This window comes from Rhinopithecus roxellana, chromosome 4 (genome assembly GCF_007565055.1).
Source record: "Rhinopithecus roxellana isolate Shanxi Qingling chromosome 4, ASM756505v1, whole genome shotgun sequence".
Taxonomy (NCBI): domain Eukaryota; kingdom Metazoa; phylum Chordata; class Mammalia; order Primates; family Cercopithecidae; genus Rhinopithecus; species Rhinopithecus roxellana.
In genome coordinates this window covers 36,706,522-36,729,309 of record NC_044552.1, presented here as the reverse complement: position 1 = coordinate 36,729,309, position 22,788 = coordinate 36,706,522, and the positions used below count along the sequence as shown (strand labels likewise).

Sequence of the window (22,788 nt, the reverse complement as noted above, 5' to 3'; positions counted from 1 at the left end):
GCCTCCTAAAATGGTGGGATTACAGACATGGGCCACCATGTCTGCCTGAGGTTAATATATGTTAAGCTCTTAATGCCAAGCACATACTACATGGTCAAGTGTTACTTATTATCTTTTATTTTCTCATTTAAGATGAAAACAACTTATAAGTAACTATGAATTAAGAATAATTTCCTCAAAGATTATTATGTAACAAGGTTCAAAACATTCTAATATGACTTTCTCAGGTTGTAACATTTCTGAGTCATTTTAGAAAGAATGTTGAGGCCAGGTGCAGTGGCTCACGCTTGTATTGGGGCGAGGATCACTTGAGGTCAGGAATTCAAGACCATCATGGCCAACATGGAGAAACGCCATCTCTACTAAAAATACAAAAATTAGCTGGTGTGGTGGTGGGCATCTGTAACCCCAGCTACGAGGGAGGCTGAAGCAGGAGAATCGCTTGAACCCAGGAGGCAGAGGCTGCAGTGAGCCGAGATCGTGCCACTGCACTCCAGCCTAGGCAAGAGAGCAAGATTCCATCTCAAAAAAGAAAGAAAGTTGAAAGCTTACAAAAATGGCAAAGTGGATATATAGCTTGCCTTTTTATTATTTAAAAGACAACCTCATATAGCTTGTCTTTTTATTGTTTATTATTTATTTTATTTGTATTTATTTATTTATTTTTGAGACAGAGTCTCGCTATGTGGCCGGGCTTGAGTGTAATGGCACGATGTCGGCTCACTGAAAGCTCCATCTCCCAGGTTCACGCCATTCTCCTGCCTCAGCCTCCCAAGTAGCTGGGACTACAGGTGCCCGCCACCACGCCCAGCTAACTTTTTATATTTTTAGTAGAGATGGGGTTTCACCATGTTAGCCAGGATGGTCTCGATCTCCTGACCTCGTGATCTGCCGGCCTCATCCTCCCAAAGTGCTGGGATTACAGGAGTGAGCCACTGCGCTCGGCCTATTTATTTATTTTTTTGAGACGGAGTTTTGCTCTGTTGCCCAGGCTGGAGTGCAATGGCGCGATCTCGGCTCACTGCATCCTTCGCCTCCTGGGTTTAAGCAATTCTCTGCCTCAGTCTCCCGAGTAGCTGGGATTACAGGCACCCACCACCATGCCCGGCTGATTTTTTTTTGTATTTTTAGTAGAGATGTGGTTTCACCATCTTGGCCAGGCTGATCTTGAACTCCTGACCTCGTGATCCACCTGCCTTGGCATCCCAAAGTGTTGAGATTACAGGTGTGAGCCATTGCGCCTGGCCTATTTTATTTTTTAAAAATAAGAGACAGGGTCTTGCTATGTTGCCCAGGCTGATCTTGAACTCCTGAGCTCAAACGATTCTCCCACCTTGGCCTCCCAAAGTAATCTCCCTCACACCTGAAATTACAGGTGTGAGCTACTGCACCTGGCCATATAGCTTGTCTTAATTTACTATGTTACAAGTAGAAAATGTCTACATAATTCAATAGATTTTCTTCCTATATAAATTACAACAGGCTGGGCGCAGTGGCTCACACCTGTAATTCCAACATTTTGGGAGGCCAAGGTAGGTGGATTGCTTGAGCCTGAGAGCTCAAGACCAGCCGGGCTAACATGGAGAAACTCTATCTCTATTAAAAATACAAAAATTAGCCCGTCTGGTGGCACAGCTATTCGGGAGGCTGAGGTGGGAGGATTGCTTCAGCCTGGAAGGTCGAGGCTGCAGTGAGCTGTGATCGCACCACTGCACTCCAGCCTGGGTGACAGAGTGAGGCTCTATCTCAAAATAAATAAATAAAATAAAATAAATTACAACAGACAAGGTAAGGATTCTCATGATACAAAAGCAGTTAAAGGCTCAATTCACATGGCATCAATGAGATAGAAACCATTTAATCACTGCATTTCGTTTCCAATACTCACACTAGAGTTGGCGAAAATTGAATTTGAATTGGCTGCAGAATATCCTGCATTAGTCAAGTCATCATTGCTCTGCAAAGATACAAATTCAATAGGTGGTTACTACTTTAACTGTAAAGCAGAAACAAAATAGATGTCTGTGGTGTGCTACGCATTACTTACAGATTTATTACTAGGTCCATGTAGAAAATAGTTCAATGCTTGTGGGTCTCTAGAAAAGAGAGGAAAAAAAGAGATAAAACAACAAACAGATACACTATCTATATTTAGAACTAATTTTTACTAGAGTAGAAAGAAAATGACTACCTGAGTAAAATCCTCTCCCTATTTTAAAACAATTAGTAGTTTTTAAAATTTTTATCTTGTTTTTGTTTTGATATTGTGCCATTTCCTATTATTATTCACTTTTCCCTCCTGGGATTTATTAGGAAATAAATTTAACAAATAATTACTTGCTGGGTGCAGTGGCTCATGTCTGTAATCCCAGCACTTTGGAAGGCTAAGGCAGGAGGATCACTTGAGTCTAGGAGTTGGAGACCCGCCTATACAACATGGCAAAACCCTGTCTCTCCAAAAAAAAAAAAAAAGAAAAAAAAAAAAAAATTAGCCAGGCATGGTGGTGCGTGCCTGTAGTCCCAGATAGTTGGCAGGCTGAGGTGGGAGGATCGTGTGGGCCTGGGAGGTAGAGGATACAGTGAGCTGAGACTGTGCTGCTGCACTTCAGCCTGGGTGACAGAGTGAGACCCTGTCTCAAAAGGAAAAAAAAAAAAGAATTACTGAATTACAGCCCCTATGTTAATCAAGTCTCTTTGTTTCTCTACTAAACCTATGATTATTATTTAATTTTTATTTAAAATACCTACCAGGTGTTAATACGCTATTAGGTTGTTTTAGTGTTCAGCAAACCTCACACATTTGATTTACCCGGGTTTCAGAATAAGCATCTTACCCAATAAGATCAAGGAGACACGAGTCATCATCATCATCCATGACAACTATAAAGAAAAGGGAGAGGAAAACAGGTTTCAGTAAAGCAGATTAAAGGCGGTAGTATCAATGCAATATAAACATATGCCTTACACTTTTCTGGATAAATAACTGTAATTCATGTGAGTTTTCCTTGGCTTATTATTAATGCAATTTTTGAGAGATAAAATATTCAATTTAAACTTTTTATTGAAAACAAACCCTTAACTTGTAAGTCGAAAAAGAATCTAGACAAATCAAAGATAGTTGGCAGCAACTTCCCTCACATGCAGATTCCCCGAAGGGGCTATAAACCATGAATAGTAACTTCTTCAAAATGTACAATAAACAAGGGGAGAAATAATATTTATGTTTTAGAAAAGATCTCATAGACATAGAGGTCTTTTAATTTTGTGACTCAATGTCCCTAAACGTGGTGAACAATCTACATTTTTTGCCACATTCTGGCTATCTTTAGGAAGACAGGAAAATGGTTCTTCCTGCATTTACAGAGAGAAGAGGGGGCACCCTAGCCGCAGGCAGTCTCTGCAGGCTCTGGCCCGCAGGTCCTGCGTTCTCCCTCTGCAGCACCACCACCCCTGTTCAACTCCAAACAATCTACATCCTAACACTAGAATCCTTAAAGTAGAGAATCTCAACCAAAAAGTTCACCCCACCTCCAGGCCCTGAGATCCCTCTCTCCCCAGCCAGCGACAGCGTCAAGCTTAGCCAGTGAAATGACTATGCTTCGGCTGAACAACAACAACTGCACAGATTCCAAGAGCAGCTCTCCCCACAGACTGGGAAACTTACACTAGCGATCCGACACCTGGCAACACCGCTTCACACCCATTTTGAGCCATGCGTGGAATAATTTACATCACGGAATGCCAGGGCCAAGAGTTCTGGAGCAGTTGGAAAGGGCAGTTGTGAACAGCAGTTGGACGGAGGAATGAAATCCTGAAGAGATGCCCAGAAGAGGGACACGCCCGAAGAAGGCAGAAAGGACAGTCTCTACTAAATGTTTTTCCTCTGTTAAAACTGCATCTCTTCTCCAATTCCCTCAGACTTCCCACTCTAACAGTCACAAGGCCAAACTAATATAAAATGTACTCCTGCTACACGGAAGGTAACTTGCTTTCCTCAGGAAGAGTCTGGAAGTGGTAAGTACCCCCACTGGGATCTGCCAGGGATCTTCCCCTTGGCGGGTGAATTCGTCCAGCTGCTGAATGATCTGGGAGATTACAAACCCTGTAGAATCCAATGGAGAGGAGAAATGGTGGTTGAGAAAGGAGGAAGAAGAAGTGGGAAAAGATACCAAAAGGTGACTCCCAAGGCTGAAACTGACAAGGGCAGCTGGCTAAGTGAAACCTGCTTTTTAGAACTCAGACTTGGAGTTACTCACGGGCACACTGGCATGACTATACTACCATAACGTGACTGTGGAAGGAGTGAAGATGGGACAGAAAGAAAAGCAGGAAAATGATCATCTCATAGATACAGAGAAATCTGTGTGAAGGTCTTCCCTTAAATCCTGACGACATTTAGTGAGATAAAATTGTATTAACCATGGCTCATCAGCATACCATAGGCTTGTCTCTCAGGCATCACAATCATATGGAATAAATTAGCCAATTATGGCATACATTAAGCCTATAAAGGAGATATTACTTTTTTAACATGACCACTTAAATTGAATTCCCCTTTATCCTTTGTGAATTCATTTTTTTAAAGTGTCTGTAACAAACTAATTAATAAAAATGTAAGTGAAAAACAGTCTATACCAAAGAAAAACACTTCCACGACTCTCCCAGCTTCCCTTCTTACTTGACACACTTGCCTAATTCCTCTACTTGATAAGGTGCCCTAAGGGTTAAACAAGCCCTGAGGCAGGAAGTCAACACCAGTCACTCCACTGAGGTGTTACTACCACCAGCACTTGCAAACACAGAGAACATCTGCTACCCCTAAGTTCAGAATGACAAACTACTCCTTGAGTAGTGCAAACAGAACAGTTTTATAATATTGAATGAGATTAAAAGCCATTGTGCAATCTTCTCTACCAAACAAAACAGGGGGTCAAACACTTGGCTTGAAAGAAGGCTCCCTGGGGATATCTACCCCCTATCAGCAGCATCAGGAACTTCCAGACAGGCCTTCTCCTCTGGTCCCAGTAGGTACAACTCTAGGAGCCTTTACAGTCAGGGGCACCCTGAGAATTCTTTTTAAAGGGCCACACTCTTTTCTCACCTTAAAATGGTTTCAAATGAAAAGAGATGACCCCTTAGTCCTGTATTCTCTAGCTTCAAATAATGCCAAAATGTAGTCATAATATAGCCTAATCCAGGGGTTCCTTTCACCAGATGACCTACGGTCCATTAAAATAAATTTAGCAAAGCAAAATTGTAAAACTTGACTATGATTTTAAAATGAGAAGATAGGCCAGGCACAGTGGCACATGCCTGTAATCCCAGCATTTTGGGAGGCTGAGGTGAGTGAAACACTTGAGGTCAGGAGTTCGAGACCAGCCTGGCCCAGGTGGGTTTAGTAGAGAAACCCATCTCTACTAAAAATACAAAAAATTAGCCAGGTGTGGTGGCACATGCCTGTAGTCTCAGCTACTTGGGAGGCTGAGGCAGCAAAAGTGCTTGAACCTGGGAGGCAGAAGTTGCAGTGAGCCAAAACACGCCACTGCATTCCAGCCTGGGTGACAGAGCGAGATTTTATCTCAAAAAATAAAATTAAAAAGAAAAATAAATAAAATAAAATGAGAAGATAATCTGAAGATCAGTCACTAAGACCCAGAAGTGAAGAATTTTGTTTCCTCTGGAAAGATTCTCCCTTTAATTCTGGACTCCTGTTGAGGCTCTTTTCTCATTCAAGTAACATCCCTAGATGGGTGGCTGACCCCAGGTGGATTTTATGAGGCTAAGGGGAAATCCCTGTATGAGTGGTTGGAAACTATTTCTTGGCCCAACAGACGTGGGCAAGACGTCTTCCCCTCGGTAAATAGCAGCACTAGCACTCAGCAGTAGGATTTGTCGTGGAGGGAAGGGGGCTGTAGGCACCCCAAGAGTTCAGAAATCACTGCCCTGAGCATCTGACTACCTCTCTTAAAAAATTAAAGCAAGGCCGGGCACGGTGGCTCAAGCCTGTAATCCCAGCACTTTGGGAGGCCGAGGCGGGTGGATCACGAGGTCAGGAGATCGAGACCATCCTGGTTAACAAGGTGAAACCCCGTCTCCACTAAAAATACAAAAAACTAGCCGGGCGAGGTGGCGGGCGCCTGTAGTCCCAGCTACTCGGGAGGCTGAGGCGGGAGAATGGCGTGAACCTGGGAGGCGGAGCTTGCAGTGAGCTGAGATCCGGCCACTGCACTCCAGCCCGGGCGACAGAGCGAGACTCCGTCTCAAAAAAAAAAAATAAAATAAAAAATAAAAAAATAAAAAATTAAAGCTAATATTTAAAATTGTTCTGAATTGCACCAACAAACATCTTAAATAATAGCTTTTAATCAAGAGGACACAGCGTAAAAATGACATTTCAAAGCGGTGGGGAAAAGTTGTTAACCATATGGGGAAAATAAGGTAGATTCACCCCTCATATCTTACACAAAAATAAATTCTAGATGGATCTAGGCGTTAAATGGTGGAGGGAGAAAGAAACTTAAAGTACTAGAATAACACATGGGAGAATATTTTTTTAAACAATGTTGGAGTGAGGAAAGTCTAAGGATGTCATAAGACACACAAGTCATAAAAGACTGACAAAGTCAACATAAAATACAAAGCTTCTGCATGATAAAAGAAAAACACATCATTAGCAAAGTCAAAAACTAAAACAAAAATAACTGGGAAAAATACCTCCAATTCATACCACAGAGTGCTTTTCTCCCTAATACATAAAGAGCTCCTATAGATAAGGAAAATTGTTTATCAGGGATTTTCTTCCTAATACATAAAAAGCTATTCTAAATAAGGAAAATTTTTTTATCAGGATCCTTCCAGAATATCAAAGATTTAATCAGTTTATGAGCAATCAATTCACAACAAAGGAAATACAAGTAGCTCCTAAGCATATGAAATAATCAACCTTACTTACAATAAGAGAAATATAAATTAATATTGTAGTGAGATACTACATGTCCTGTCAGATTGACAATGATAAAAAAGTTGGATGAAGAATTATGCTAGCAGGGAGTGGGGAAATAGGAACTTCTATACACTGACAGGATACGGACTCATATAACCTCTAGTGAGGGCATTCAGCAATGTCTTCCAAAATCTTAAGTGCACAAATCAGCTTACCAAGCAAATCCATTTCCAGGTATTTGTACTGCAGATATTCTTTTTTTTCACTCACTTTTTTTTTTTTTTTTTAAGAGATGGGGTCTCTCTATGTTGGCCAGGCTGGACTTGAACTTCTGGGCTCAAGAGATCCTTAACCCCCTAAGTAGCTGGGCCTACAGGTATGTGCCACCATAACCAGCTGTCACTTGGATATTCTTTCACATGTGCCAAATGACATGTGTATAAGAATATCCAGGGCAGTATTATTATTATTATTATTTTAGTATTATTGGTTTTAACAAAGGACTGCAAAACTTTAGATGTCATGGGTATGGGGTTTCCTTCTGGGGCAATAAAAATGTTCTTGAACCTACTTGGCAAAGTAGTGAGACCCCATCTCTACAAAACATTTAAAAATTAGTTGAGTGTGGCGGTGCACACCTGTAGTTCCAGCTACTTGGGAGGCTGAGATGGGAGGATTGTTTGCCTAGGAGGTCAAGGCTGCAGTGAGCTATGATTACACCACTGCACTCCAGCCAAAGAGACAGAGCCAGACTCTGTCGCTAAAAAAAAAAAAAAAAAAGTTCTTGAATTAAACTACTGAGTTATATTCTTTTTTTTTTTTTTTTTTTTTTTTTTTGAGACGGAGTCTTGCTCTGTCACCCAGGCTGGAGTGCAGTGGCTGGATCTCTGCTCACTGCAAGCTCTGCCTCCCGGGTTTACGCCATTCTCCTGCCTCAGCCTCCCGAGTAGCTGGGACTACAGGGGCCTACCACCTCGCCCGGCTAGTTTTTTGTATTTTTTAGTAGAGACGGGGTTTCACCGGGTTAGCCAGGATGGTCTCGATCTCCTGACCTTGTGATCCGCCCGTCTCGGCCTCCCAAAGTGCTGGGATTACAGGCTTGAGCCACCGCGCCCGGCCAGTTATATTCTTTAAAACGGTGAATTTTATGGTATGTAAACTATATCTTAATTTTAAAAACTCTCTTAAAAACCCTAAATGTCCATGATTAAATGTCCTAATTAATTATGGTTTACTTATATAGTGGAATACTCTGCAGTCATTAAAACTAATGAGGCAGTTTTAATCATACTGACTTGGAAGGATATATGGTCAATGAAAAAAGAAAGGTGCAGAACAGTATGTACATTATGTTCCCAAATGTGTGTGTGGGAAAACACACACACACATATATGATGTGTGTGTGTAAATGTATAGACCCTAAAATGAAGCACAAGTAACCAGTAACACTAGTTACTTCTGGGAAGAAAACAGGGTGACCGGGGAACAGAGGAAGATACACTCTTTATTTATATGTCCTTTTATACCTTTTGAAATTTGTGCCACATGCATGTAAGATCTAATCAAAAAATAAATACAATTAATAAAACAAAGAGAAGAAGGAGACAAAATGGTCCCTGAAGTACAAGAACCTCAAGTCAGTTTAGCCAGGTGTGGTGGCGCTTGCCTTTAGTCCCAGCTACTTGGTAGGCTGAGGTCAGGGGATGACTTGAGCCCAGGACATGAAGGTTACAGTGAGTCGTGATCTTGCCACTGCACTCCAGCCCGGGCAAAAGTACCAAACCTATCTCAAAAATAAAATAAAATTTAAAAAGAACCTCAAGTGAGGCTCACTTTTCTTAAGTATACCAAATATACCAAATACTCAGAACTTTTTTTTTTTTTTAAAGAGACAGGGTTTCATTATGTTGCCCAGCCTGGTCTTGAATTCTTGGGCCCAAGCAATCCTCCCTTTTCAGTCTTCTGAGAAGCTAGGATTACAGGTACATGCTACACTGCCCAGCTAAATACTTAGAACTTTTTTTTTTTTTTTTTTTAATTTTGTAGAGACGAGGTCTCACTGTTTTGCCCATGCTGGTCTTGAACTGCTGCACTTAAGCGATCCTCCACCTAGGTCTCCCAAAGTGCTGGGCTTACAATTACCATGCCCAGGCTGGGCGCAGTGGCTCAAGCCTGTAATCCCAGCACTTTGGGAGGCCGAGATGGGCGGATCATGAGGTCAGGAGATCGAGACCATCCTGGCTAACACAGTGAAACCCCGTCTCTACTAAAAAAATACAAAAAACTAGCCGGGCGAGGTGGCGGGTGCCTGTAGTCCCAGCTACTTGGGAGGCTGAGGCAGGAGAATGGCGTAAACCCGGGAGGCGGAGCTTGCAGTGAGCTGAGATCCGGCCACTGCACTCCAGCCTGGGCGACAGAGCGAGACTCTGTCTCAACCAAAAAAAAAAAAAAAAAAAAAAAACAATTACCATGCCCAGGCCATAGAGTATTTTAAAGCAGCCTACTGACCTGGAGAATAAGCTACATCAGCTGTCTTAAAAGAAATACTGTATCCTTTTTTTTTTTTTTTGAGTGGGAGTTTCTCTCTTGTTGCCCAAGCTAGAGCGCAATGGCGCGATCGCGGCTCACCGCAACCTCTGCCTCCTAGGTTCAAGTGATTGTCCTGCCTCAGCCTCCCGAGATGGGACTGCAGGTCCATGCCACCATGCCTGGCTAATTTCATATTTTTAGTAGAGACAGGCTTTCTCCATGTTGGTCAGGCTGGTCTTGAACTCCTGACTTCAGCTGATACGCCCACCTTGGGCTCCCAAAGTGCTGGGATTACAGGCATGAGCCACCACGCCTGGCCAAGAAATACTGTATCTTAAAAACAGTCTGAATTTAATTAAGCTCACAGCAAAACTTCAAACACCTCCAAGGCAGAGATACAACAGACTATCATTTTTTTTTCACACAGAGGGAGAAAATCTAAGCTCTCATTAAGAAACATATTGGTTGCAAGAAAAGATATTTCAGGAAAACTACTGCGGCAAATCAGTTTTGCCTATTTAAGATATTCTGGGCTGGGCACGGTGGCTCACACCTGTAATCCCAACACTTTGGGGGGCCAAGGCGGGCGGATCACCTGAGGTCAGGAGTTCAAGACCAGCCTGGCCAACATGGTGAAACCCTGTCTCTACTAAAAATACAAAAAATTAGCTGGACGTGGTGGTGGATGCCTGTAATCCCAGCTACTCGGGAGGCTGAGGCAGGAGAACTGCTAGAACCCGGGAGACGGGGGTTGCAATGAGCCAAGATTGCCCCACTGCACTCTAGCCTGGGTGACAGAGCAAGACTCCATCTAAAAAAAAAAATGATATTCTGGCCAGCAATGAAAGAAAACCAGAACTGACCCTTAAGAGCCATGAAACAGCCTGGCCAACATGGTGAAACCCTGTCTCTACTGAAAATACAAAAAAATGAGCTGGGCGTGGTGGCATGTGCCTGTAATCCCAGCTACTATAGCGGCGGAGGCATGAGAATCTCTTGAACCCAGGAGGCAGAGGTTGCAGTGAGCCGAGATCTCACCACTGCACTCCAGCCTGGGTGATAGAGTGAGACCCTATCTCAAAAAAAAAAAAAAAAAAAAAAAGTAATAAAACAGGATTTCAAAGACTGCACAAACTGAAATTTGGTATGTGGCCACTATAAATATTTTTGTTTCCTCCCTTATCTGCTTCTCTGTTCTTTTTTTTTTTTTTTTTTTTTTTGAGACGGAGTCTCACTGTGTCGCCCAGGCTGGAGTGCAGTGGCGCGATCTCGGCTGACTGCAAGCTCCGCCTCCCGGGTTCACGCCATTCTCCCGCCTCAGCCTCCGAGGAGCTGGGACTACAGGTGCCCGCCACCTCGCCCGGCTAGTTTTTTGTATTTTTAGTAGAGACGGGTTTTCACCATGTTAGCCAGGATGGTCTTGATCTCCTGACCTCGTGATCCACCCGCCTCGGCCTCCCAAAGTGCTGGGATTACAGGCTTGAGCCACCGCGCCCGGTCTGTTCTTTTTCTTCATTCAAAAATATAGCCTAGTGGCTGAGGCAGGTGACTCACGTGAGGTCAGGAGTTCAAGACCAGCCTGGCCAACATGGTGAAACTCCGCTCTACCAAAAATACAAAAATTAGCTGGGCATGGTGGCAGTCGCCTGTAATCCCAGCTACTCGGGAGGCTGAGACAGGAAGGAGAATCACTTGAACCTGGGAGGCGGAGGCTGCAGTGAGCCAAGATCGCACCACTGCACTCCAACCTGGGTAACAGACTGAGACTTCATCTTCAAAAAAAAAAAAAAAATAGGCCGGGCGCGGTGGCTGAAGCCTGTAAACCCAGCACTTTGGGAGGCCTAGACGGGAGGATCACAAGGTCAGGAGATTGAGACCATCCTGGTTAACACGGTGAAACCCCCATCTCTACTAAAAAATACAAAAAACTAGCCGGGCGAGGTGGCGGGCACCTGTAGTCCCAGCTACTCGGGAGGCTGAGGCAGGAGAATGGTGTAAACCCGGGAGGCGGAGCTTGCAGTGAGCTGAGATCCCGCCACTGCACTCCAGTCTGGGTGACAGAGTGAGACTCCGTCTCAAAAAAAAAAAAAAAAAAAAAAAAAAAAAAAAAAATATATATATATATATATATATATATATATGTGTGTGTGTGTGTAATATAATTTATATGTATGTGTGTATATATAATTTATATATACACATATACATATGTGTATGCATATAGCCTAGTGAAGATGGCTTGAACTCAGGAGGCTGAGACTACAGTGAGCCTAGATTGCACCACTGCACTCCAGCCTGGGTGAGAAAGTGAGACCCTGTCTCAAAAAAAGAACCAAAAAAAAAAAAAAAACCACCAAGAGCCAATACAAGATACCTTACCAAAAACTGCTGACATTTGCTTTACTTGTAGTAAGTTGCTATAACATGAGTCATAACTTCCCAATAATTTACAAACAAATTTACCTCTAAAAGGTGCTGAGGTTAGCAAATTATTGACAGACTTTAAGCAGACATGAACTAAAGAATAGCTGCAGTCTTCAAAATCACATTTTTACCCCCGACCTATTGAAGGTAAAATGAACTGCAGTCACTTTATTTTTACTGACATATTTACTACTTCCAGTGTTCTTCCTTCTCTTAAGTAAATCCAGATTTCCATCTGGTATCATTTTCCTTCTCCTGAAAGGAATCTTTTAGTATTTTTTGTAGTGCAGGTCTTTGCTGACGAATTCTTTTAGTTTTGATATATCTTTAAAGAGTGTGAGATGGGCATGGTGGCTCACGCCTGTTATCCCAGCACTTTGGGAGGCTGAAGTGGGCGGATTGCTTGAGTCTAGGAGTTTGAGACCCTACTGGGCAATACGGAAAAACCCCATCTCTACAAAAAATAAAAAAATTAGCTGGGCATGGTGATGCGCACCTGTAATCCCAGCTACTCAGGAGGCTGAGGTGGGAGGACCACCTGAGCCTCGGCAGGTTGAGGCTGCAGCGAGCCATGATTCTGTGACTGCATTCCAGCCTGGGAGACAGACAGAGATTCTATCCTCCACCCCCCAAAAAAGTGTTTATCTTTCCTTCATTTGTGAAATATATTTTCACTGGGCATATTGTTTAAGATTGACAGGGTTTTCTTTTCCTTTCAGTTCTTCAAAGATATTGATATACCGGCCAGGCGTGGTGGCTCATGCCTGTAATCCCAGCACTTTGGGAGGCCGAGAGGAGGGAATCACAAGGTCAGGATATTGAGACCATCCTGGCTAGCATGGTGAAACCCCGTCTCTACTAAAAAAAAAAAAAAAAAAAAAAAAAAAAAAAAAAAAAAAAAAAAAAAAAACATACTGATGTACTGTTTCTCATTTGCATTATTTCCAAAGAAAAGTCTGCCATCATTCTTACCTTTCTTTTTTCCATAATGTGTCATTTTTTCCTCTGGACACTTTAAATATTTTTCTCTTTACCACTAGTTTTAAGCAATCTGATTATGAAAAGCCTTGGTATAGTTCTCTTCATGCTTCCTGTGGTTAGGGTTCACTAAGCTTCTAGAATCTGCAGGTTTATAGTTTCCCTCCAATTTAGAAAAATTCCAGCCATTAATTTTTTCAAATATTTTATGCCCCTTCCTCTCCTTTGGGGACTACAATTACAGTTACATTATTAGACTATTTGAAGTGTCCCACAGTTCAATGATGCTGTATTTTCTTTCAGTCTTTTATTTTTTTAATTTAATTTATTAATTTGAGACAGGTTTTTGCTCTTCTGCCCAAGCTGGGACCACAGGCACCTGCCATCATGCCCAGCTAATTTCTGTATTTTTTGTAGAGACACGGTTTTACCATGTTGTCTAGGAGGCTGGTCCTGAACTCCTGGGCTCACGCGATCCTCCTGCCTTGGCCTCCTAAAGTGTTGGGATTACAGGTGTGAGCCACCATGCCTGGCCTTTTTTAGTATTTTAATCTCTCTGGCTTTCATTTAGGATAGCTTCTATTCGTATGACTTCAAATTCATAAATATTTTCTTCTGCAGTCTCTAATATTCTGTTAATCCCATCCAGTAAACTTTTATTTTAAAACATTGTAGTTTTCATCTCCAGAAGTTCAATTTGGGTCTTTTTAATATATTCCATGTCATTATTATTAAAAAAATTTTTTTGCTTTGTTGTCTTGGCCCAAGATGAGATTCCATGCCATTATTTGTTTAATCTTTTCACTATTTTCTTGAACTTACGTAAGATAGTAACAACTTAAAAAAATTTTTTTTGAAGAGGCAGGGTCTCACTGTGTTGCCCAGCGTGGTCTTGAACCCCTAGTCTCACGTGATCCTCCTGCCTCAGCCTCCCAGTGATGGGATTACAAGCATGAGCTCCACGGCAGGCTAATTTTTGTATTTTTTTGTAGATACCGGGTTTCGCCATGTTGCCCAGGCTGGTCTCATACTCCTGGCCTCAAGCAATCCACCTGTCTCCACCACACAAAGTGTTAGGATTACAGGCATAAGCCACCTCATCTGGCCAACTTTTTAATGATTAATTCTATCATTTGTGTGATTTCTGCATCTGTTTCTATTGATTGATTTTGTTGTTGGTGGTGATCTCAAAGGTGGTATTATCTGCTTCTTTGCACGCCTGGTCATTTTTTATTGGATGTCAGACATTGTTAATTTCACATTATCAGGTGTTGGATATTTTTGAGCTTTGTCTAGGACACAGTTAGATTACTTTACAAAGTTTCTTTACAAAATGTCTGATCCTTTTAAGGTTTGCTTTTAAGCTTTGTCAATCTTTAGAAGTCATTTTGCCCTATATTGAGGCAATAAATACCTCATTTGATATTCTATGAATTACAAGGACTTTTGCACTCTTGCAGATGGGAACACAAACTATTCTCTGCCCTATGTGAGCTCCAAATAGGGTTCCTTCCCAGAACTTAGGTAGTTTCCTCAAACACATCAGTTATCAGCTGAAAACTTGAGAAAGACTGTAGATCTCCAGATAGTGAAGTGTAGTGCTCTCTCTCTGGTACCGTGTCCTGTGAAGGTAGGCTTTTTTTTTTTTTTTGAGATGGAGTCTCACTCTGTTGGGAGGCTGAAGTGTAGTGACGTAATCTCGGCTCACTGCAACCTCCACCTCCCGGGTTCAAGTGATTCTCCTGCCTCAGCCTCGGGAGTAGCTGGGATTACAGGCACATGCCGCCATGCCCAGCTAATTTTTGTATTTTTAGTAGGGACGGGGTTTCACCACGTTGGCCAGGATGGTCTCGATCTCTTGACCCCGTGATCCACTCGCCTTGGCCTCCCAAAGTGCTGGGATTACAGGTGTAAGTCACCGTGCCTGGCCGAATTTAGGCCGTTTTAACCTCTCAGAGACATCAACTCAACTCAGGAAGATTATCAGCCTTCCTGTGGGTTCCTCCTCCCCTGAGCTATGGTAATGAAACACTCTTGACAGTAAGCTGGGTCAGTTACAGGGCTCATCTCATTTGTTTTGTCCTCTCAGGAGTCACTGTCCTGTGCTGCCTGATACTTAATATCTAAAAAACCATTATTTCATTATATTGTGTCTGACTTTTACCATTTTTACACAGGAAGTTAAATCCAGTCTCGGTTACTCGATTTTGGCCCCATAGTCATTTGTAAGGTCTTGAACCAAATCTCTTGAAGGGGTTATATGAGTTCATCAGCAGAGATTATAGGATCAGAGTATTCAGAAAGAGGGAGGGTAGGAGAAAGGAAGAAGGAAGGAGGACAGATAATTAAATTGTTTACACAGTTTTCTCCTGTGCCTCCTTTTGTTTTCTACCCTTGAAGAACAGCTTAGGGAATGAGAAAGGTTCCTTCCTTAATTCCTATCTTTAATAAAACTATTCAATGGGTATAAAGAATATTCATTATTCATTTAACAAACATTAGTGCCAGGTACTATGCTAGGGGGTGGGAATACAAAATAGTACAACATAAATGTAATAAATGTAAAAATCCTTCACATTTTGTAGAATAGAAGAAGCAAGGCTGAAAATGAACTACTGTGTTTGAGCAAATAGTTTTCCAATGGGTGTCACCATCAGAAAGTTATGCCATGAATAGCCAGTTATGCAGGGCAAATAACTATTCATGTTGATAAGGATATAAAGTATTCTCATCTTATTCTTTTTACTATATTGTAATTGTACTGTGCTGTTAAATTTTGTAATTGCAAGACTTCACCTTCTGGCATGGTTCCCGTTTTGAAGGAACTCACTTTCTTTTGGAAGACAGACATGCAACAATTCATTACCATTGCAATGTGAGAAGTGCTACAATATTTGGCAGGAGTTCCCAAGCTTCTTCAGGTGAAATCGCTGGGCTTTTTGTGAAATAATATGACGTTTTGCTAGAAGAAAACATGACAATATTTTCACAATTATATCCATTTGGGGAGAAAAGAAGCTGTCAAACTCAGCATGATTGGCTTTAAGTTTTTTAGTTATTATTCAACCAAGGATTTCTTCATTTATTTTGTCACTAGCTAGGGCCTTCTAAAAGCAAGGAGGAGTGGGTGGAAAAGAGTAAGGCAAATTATTACAAGAAAAACTTAGAAATTTAAAAATTCTGCCGGGTGCGGTAGCTCACGCCTGTAATCCCACCACTTTGGGATGCTGAGGTGGGTGGATCACCTAAGGTCAGGAGTTTGAGACAAGTCTGGCCAACACGGTGAAACCCCATCTGTACTAAAAATACAGAACTCAGCCAGGTGTGGTGGCATGCGCCTGTAATCTCAGCTACTCGGGAGGCTGAGGCAGGAGAACTGCCTGAATCCGGGAGGCAGAGGTTGCAGTGAGGTAAGATCATGCCACTGCACTCCAGCCTGGGTGACAGAGCAAGATTCTGTCTCAAAAAATAAATAAATAAAAATAATAAAAATTCCCAGCTGGGCATGGTGGCTTATGTCTGTAACTCCAGCACTTTGGGAGGCTGAGACAGGCGGATCAGTTGAGCTCAGGAGTTCGAGACCAGCCTGGGCAACATGGCAAAAATCCCATCTCTATAAAAACCACAAAAAATTAGCTGGGTGTGGTGGCTTGGGCCTGTGGTCCCAGCTACTCTGGAGGCTGAGGCAGGAGAATTGCTTGAATCCAGGAGGCGAGGAGGCTTGAATCCGAATTGCTTGAACCTCGGAAGCAGAGGTTGCAGTGAGCCAAGATTGTGCCACTGCACTCCAGCCTGGGCGACTAGAGCAAAACTCTGTCTCAAAAAAAAAAAAAAAAAAAAAAAATTCCCGGACGGGCGCAGTGGCTCACGCCTACAATCCGAGCACTTTGGGAGGCCGAGGCGGGTGGATCACAAGGTCAGGAGATTGAGACCATCCTGGCTAACACGGTGAAACCTCGTCTCTACTAAAAATACAAAAAATTAGCCGGGTACGGTGGCTGGCGCCTGTGGTCCCAGCTACTTGGGAGGCTGAGGCAGGAGAACGGCTTGCAGTGAGTGGAGATCTCACCATTGCGTTCCAGCCTGGGAGAAAGAGTGAGACTCTGTCTCAAAAAAAAAAAAAAAAAAAAAAAAAAAAAAAAAAAAAAAAAAAAAAAATCCCAAAGTTGGAAAAGGCAATATTTAACATAAGTGATAAACCTGGTTCATTTCATGAAATGAAGAATTTGAAGGTCTTTAAATTGCTTTAAATCCTACTTGAGGTAGGAATGAGGTGGGGCAGAAATAAGCCTAACAGCAGACATAAAAAAGAACGAGTTCGTATCCTTTGCAGGAACATGAATGAAGCTGGAAACCATCATTCTCAGCAAACTAACACAGGAACAGAAAACCAAATACTGCATGTTCTCACTCATAAGTGGGAGTTGAACAATGAGAACATATGGGCACGAGGAGAGGAATAACACACATCAGGGCCTGTTGGGGTGGGAGGGCGGGGGGCTAGGCGAGGCCAGAACTTAAAGTATTAAAAAAAAAAAAAAAGAAAGAAAGAAATAAGCCTAACATATTAAGCAATCCAGCTGGCAAAAAAAAATGTGCTATAACATGGGGGAAAGAGTGACCAACCATGAAGGGGGCTGGGGAGAATTTCTAGCAAGGCTTTACAGAGGCTGGGGACACAGGGCAAGGACACTGAATTTGGAAGTCACAGGGCTTGTTTTGGATACTGACATTGACTAATCATGTGACGACGAAGAAGCTCCAACCTCTGGGTCCTATTTTCCATTTGTTAATGAACTTAATAGACCACATCAGTGAGTTTTTAAAACTTCGGACCCAGTATTCTTTAAGGTATCCAGGAGCTATCTTGGAGGCTTAAAATAGCTGGTGGTGGAGGCACTCTTGACACTCCCACCTCTCCCCACACACACCCTTCGGCTGAGTAGCTCAACTCTTACTCAACTGCAAGAAAAAAGTTTGAAAATCATTTAACTTAACCAGCTCCCAAACTCCCAGAACTCCATGACTTGTCATCTATTAAAAAGGAATGACCATCAGCAATGGTGAATCTGGCAATGTAAACAGGAATCCGTGAAAATCAAGACATCCATGATTATTTTAGCAAGCAAGACAATAGCTATACATATAGGGCCCATATTTCATTAAGGTAAACTCTAACAGCTGGGCACAGGGGCGCATGCCTGTAATCCCAGCACTTTGGGAGGCTGAGGTGGGCGGATCACCTGAGGTCGGGAGTTCAAGACCAGCCTGACCAACATGGAGAAACCCCATCTCTACTAAAAATACAGTTAGTGGGGCGTGGTGGCGCATGCCTGTAATCCCAGCTACTCGGGAGGCTGAGGCAGGAGAATCGCTTGAACCTGGGAGGTGGAGGTTGCAGTGAGCCAAGATTGCACCATTGCACTCCAGCCTGGGCAACAAGAGCGAAACTCCGTCTAAAAAAAAAAAAAAAGATATTATAGTACTACCCTCAAAAACAGGAATCTCATCTTATTTGTCTTCATATCCCCAGCAAATAGCACATAAGTGGGTATAATAAATATTGAATAAATACCCAGGATTTAAATATAAGGCAGCTGTATTTATTCACTTTTCCTTGAAAACTTCAGTTTTCCAAGCTCCCAAAGACCTTGCCTAATTAAAAGTTCATATAATTCCATAATTCTAGGTTAATCCTGACACATTTACAATTTCACAGAGTCCATCAGCATTGAAATTCTATAATTCCTGATGAATTATAAATATATCATTCTGTTAAATTTTTTTCAGTTATACAGGTGCGCACTACCACACTCGGGTAATTTTTTTTTTGAGACGGATTCTTGCTCTTTTGCCAGGCTGGAGTGCAGTGGTGTGATCTTGGCTCACTGCAACCTCCGCCTCCCAGGTTCAAGTGATTCTCCTGCCTCAGCCTACCAAGTAGCTGGGACTACAAGTGCGCGCCACCATGCCCAGCAAATTTTTGTACTTTTAGAGATGGGGTTTCACCATGTTGGCCAGGATGGTCTCGATTACTTGACCTCAGGGATCACATTTTTTTAAAAAAAGAATCTGTATCTTTTAGAAATCCATACTGAAATAGGCATGAATGAAAAAAAAAATGACATCTGAGATTTGCTTCAAAATAATATGAAGGCCAGGTGTGGTGGCTCACACCTGTAATCCCAGCACTTTGGGAGGCTGAGATGGGCAGATCACGAGGTCAGGAGATCGAGACCATCCTGGCTAACACAGTGAAACCCTGTCTCTACTAAAAATACAAAAAATTATCTGGGTGTGGTGGCGGGTGCCTGTAGTCCCAGCTACTCAGGAGGCTGAGGCAGCAGAATGGGGTGAGCCCGGGAGGCGGAGCTTGCAGTGAGCCCAGATTGTGCCACTGCACTCCAGCCTGGGTGACAGAGTGAGACTCCATCTCAAAATAAATAAATAAATTAATTATAATGATAATATAAGGCCAGGAGTGGTGGCTCACACCTGTAATCCCAGCAATTTGGGAGGCCGAGGCGGGTGGATCATGAGGTCAGGAGATCGAGACCATCCTGGCGAACACAGTGAAACCCCGTCTCTACTAAAAATACAAAAAAAAATTAGCCAGGCGCGGTGGCGGGCACCTGTAGTCCCAGCTACTCAGGAGGCTGAGGCAGGATAATGGTGTGAACCCGGGAGGCGGAGGTTGCAGTGAGCTGAGATCGCGCCACTGCACTCCAGCCTGGGCGACAGAGCGAGACTCCGTCTCAAAAAATAAAAAATAATAAATAATAAAATAATATGAACTGGAGTTGGTTATTAAAAACATGAATGGCTGGGCATGGTGGCTCATGCCTGTAAGCCCAGCACTTTGGGCGGCCGAGGTGGGTGGATCACTTGAGGTCAGGAGTTCAAGAGCAGCCTGGCCAACATGGCAAACCCTGTCTCTACTAAAAATACAAAAATTAGCCAGGCCTAGTGATGGGTATCTTTAATCCCAGCTACTCAGGAGGCTGAAGCAGAATTGCTTGAACCTGGGAGGCAGAGGCTGCAGTGAGCCAAGATCATGCCATTGCACTACAGCCTGAGTGACAAGAGCAAAACTGTGTCTCAAAAAACAAACAAAACATGAAAAACCACTGAGCACAGTGGCTCATGCTTGTAATCCCAGCACTTTGGGAGGTCAAGTGGGCGGATCGCTTGAGTTCAGGAGTTTGAGACCAGCCTAGACAACATAGCAAAACCCTGTCTCTACTAAAAAATATAAAAATTAGCTGGGCATGATGGCACATGCCTGTAGTCCCAGCTACTTGAGAGGCTAATGTGGGAGGATCAACGGAGCCTGGGAAGCGGAGGTTGCAGTGAACCAAGATGGCGCCATTGCACTCCAGCCTGGCCAACAGTGTAAGACCTCTGTCTCAAAAAAAAAAAAAGAAAAGAAAAAAAAAATTAGCCAGGTGTGGTAGCACATGCCTGTGGTCCCAGTTACCAGGGAGGATGAGGTGAGAGGATTTCTTGAGCCCAGAAGGTCAAAGCTGCAGCAAGCTATCGTTGCACCACTGCCCTCGGCAACAGAGTAAGACTCTGTTTCAAGAAAACAAAAGCCAGGGACTCCTGTCCTCCCCTACCCCAACCCTGGAGATTCTGATTCACCTGGAATCTGCGGTTACTAGTTGCCCTTGGGAAAATTTCAAGCAAATTGGGGAACCTGTTCCAGGTCTAAGTGGAGTCAGGTGGGACCTGCAAACAAGGGCCTCAGATTGACTCAGAAACACAAACTGAGGCTCCAACTCTCCAAACTTAAGGGGAGAATCCCGTTTCTTGGCAACCTGACTGAAGGAAAGATGCTGTGGGCAAAATCTTATTTGGGAATGCGTCGCCCTAAGCCACATTCAGTATCAATCGTTTTTTACTCCTTCCCGCCAAATAATTCCTCTACTTCTTCCTTCTCCTCTGTGGCACGTTGACTCATATTTACATTAGAAAGTCAGCTCCATCAGGGCAGAGATTTGTGTCTGTTCACCAATGAACCTTGGCACCGAGAATAGCCCCTGGCACATAATAGGAACTCAGCAAACATTTTAAAAAATGAACTTATCACCCTTTCTAATGTGTTGGTCACAGGATGGCAAACCTGCAACAGAACCAGGCACAAAGGGAGAGTGTATTTATTCACTTTTTCTTGAAAACTTCAGTTTTCCAAGAAAGCATATTTTTCTTACTTTGGAGACCAGGTTATTCCTATAGGAGAACAATCTAAAGTGGAAAACAAAGAACTTTATTTAAGCTGACAACATACAATAGGGCTAAAGTTATTTTCCACTACTCCCCTGCCCTCTATTCTAGCCCACTGCCACTCTCCTAGCCTCCAAACACAATGATGTACTTTCCCAGCATCTGTCCTTGTCCAGGTGACAAATTTCCTTACCTGAAATGCTCTTCTTCCTCTCCCATGTCTACTGAAAACACAACCATTATTCAAAATTAGTTTGGATCTGATCTCTGTGAATCCGTCTCTGACAACCTCAGCCTGTCTTCATAATTCTCTGCCCAGAATTCTGACAGCAGCAACTACATCTGTGGACACTGATCAGACACTGCTCTGTGTGATAATCTTCATTATGCTTATCTTCTGTTCCCAATTAAAGCGGCGCAGGCTGGGCATAGTGGCTCCCGCCTATAATCCCAGCACTCTGGGAGGCCAAGGCAGGAGGATCGCTTGAAGCCAGAGTTCAAGACCAGACTAGGCTACACAGTGAGACCTAATTTTTTTAAAAAAGCAGAGCCCAAATATAAATGAATACACAACCATAAAGTGCTATGAGAGTGCTGATGAAAAAGCATTTAATTTTCCCATCCCAAAGGCAGGCAACTTTTACACTGTATGGTTTTTTGGCATCAGAGAGCTGAATATATTGGCCCATTACAATAGGCACTAGCTAGCCTATCTCTACCCACCCCACTTGTCCCTGTAAGAAACCGTTAGTTCTTTGCTTCCTTGACCACTTTATGTCCCCAAAACTTACCAGTTTTTCAATTATTTGACTTTGCATGTTCCTTTTACTTTGAAGACATTCCTACCCACCTCCAAGCTGTCAACTGACAATGCCTACTTATCCTGAAGGTCTTGAGTAAAATGATACTGCCTTTCTTTAGTTTTATTTAAATCCTGAAGCAAAATTCATTATTCACTTATTCATATCCCCTAGAGGATATCTGACATCTTACCAGCACCTGACACATGTATGACAATATGGCCATGTGCCCCATAACAACTTTTCATATACAGTGGACCACATATATGATCATGGTCCCATAAGAGTATAATACTGGCTGGGCGCAGTGGCTCACGCCTGTTATCTCAGCACTTTGGAAGGCTGAGATGGGCAGGTCATCTGAGGTCAGGAGTTTGAGACCAGCCTGACCAACGTGGAGAAACCCTGTCTCTACTAAAAACACAGAATTAGTCAGGCCTGGCACATGCCTGTAATCCCAGCTACTTGGGAGGCTGAGGAAGGAGAATCGTTTGAACCCAGGCGGCAGAGGTTGCAGTGAGCAGAGATCGTGCCATTGCACTCCAGCCTGGGCAACAGAGCGAAACTCCATCTCAAAAAAACAAAAAACAAACTATATATGTATATGTATATATGTATATATGTATATGTATATATGTATATATGTATATATAGTATGTGTATATATATGCGTGTGTATATATAATATTGCTAGTGTACCTTTTCTGTGTGTGAATAGGATTAGACACACTAATGCTTACCATTGTGTTATGGTTGCCTACAGTATTCAGTATAGTAACATGCTGCACTGTCTTGTGCCTGGGAACAATAGGCTATACCATATAGCTTGGATCTGCAGTAGGCTAGATCATCTAGGTTTGTGTAAGAGTACTCTGATGTTCACAAGATAAT

At 42.8% G+C, this 22,788-nt stretch overlaps 1 protein-coding gene across 5 annotated transcripts in view; it reads right to left on the bottom strand.

Annotated features, from left to right (window-relative positions):
• BICRAL (BRD4 interacting chromatin remodeling complex associated protein like) overlaps positions 1-22,788 on the bottom strand; it is a 127,004-nt gene that overhangs the window by 45,357 nt on the left and 58,859 nt on the right. For 3 of the 5 annotated variants that reach the window (XM_030928491.1, XM_030928492.1, XM_030928490.1), the window contains 3 exons: positions 2,835-2,880; positions 2,048-2,096; positions 1,889-1,957 (listed from right to left, as the gene is read on the bottom strand). In XM_030928491.1, coding sequence (XP_030784351.1) covers positions 1,889-1,957; positions 2,048-2,096; positions 2,835-2,875 — 159 coding nt within the window. In that variant the 5' untranslated portion in view covers positions 2,876-2,880. Of the gene's footprint in view, positions 1-1,888; positions 1,958-2,047; positions 2,097-2,834; positions 2,881-3,664; positions 4,436-15,740; positions 15,837-22,788 lie in introns of those variants that run through there. The other 2 variants (XM_030928493.1, XM_030928494.1) reach the window with 2 other exon arrangements.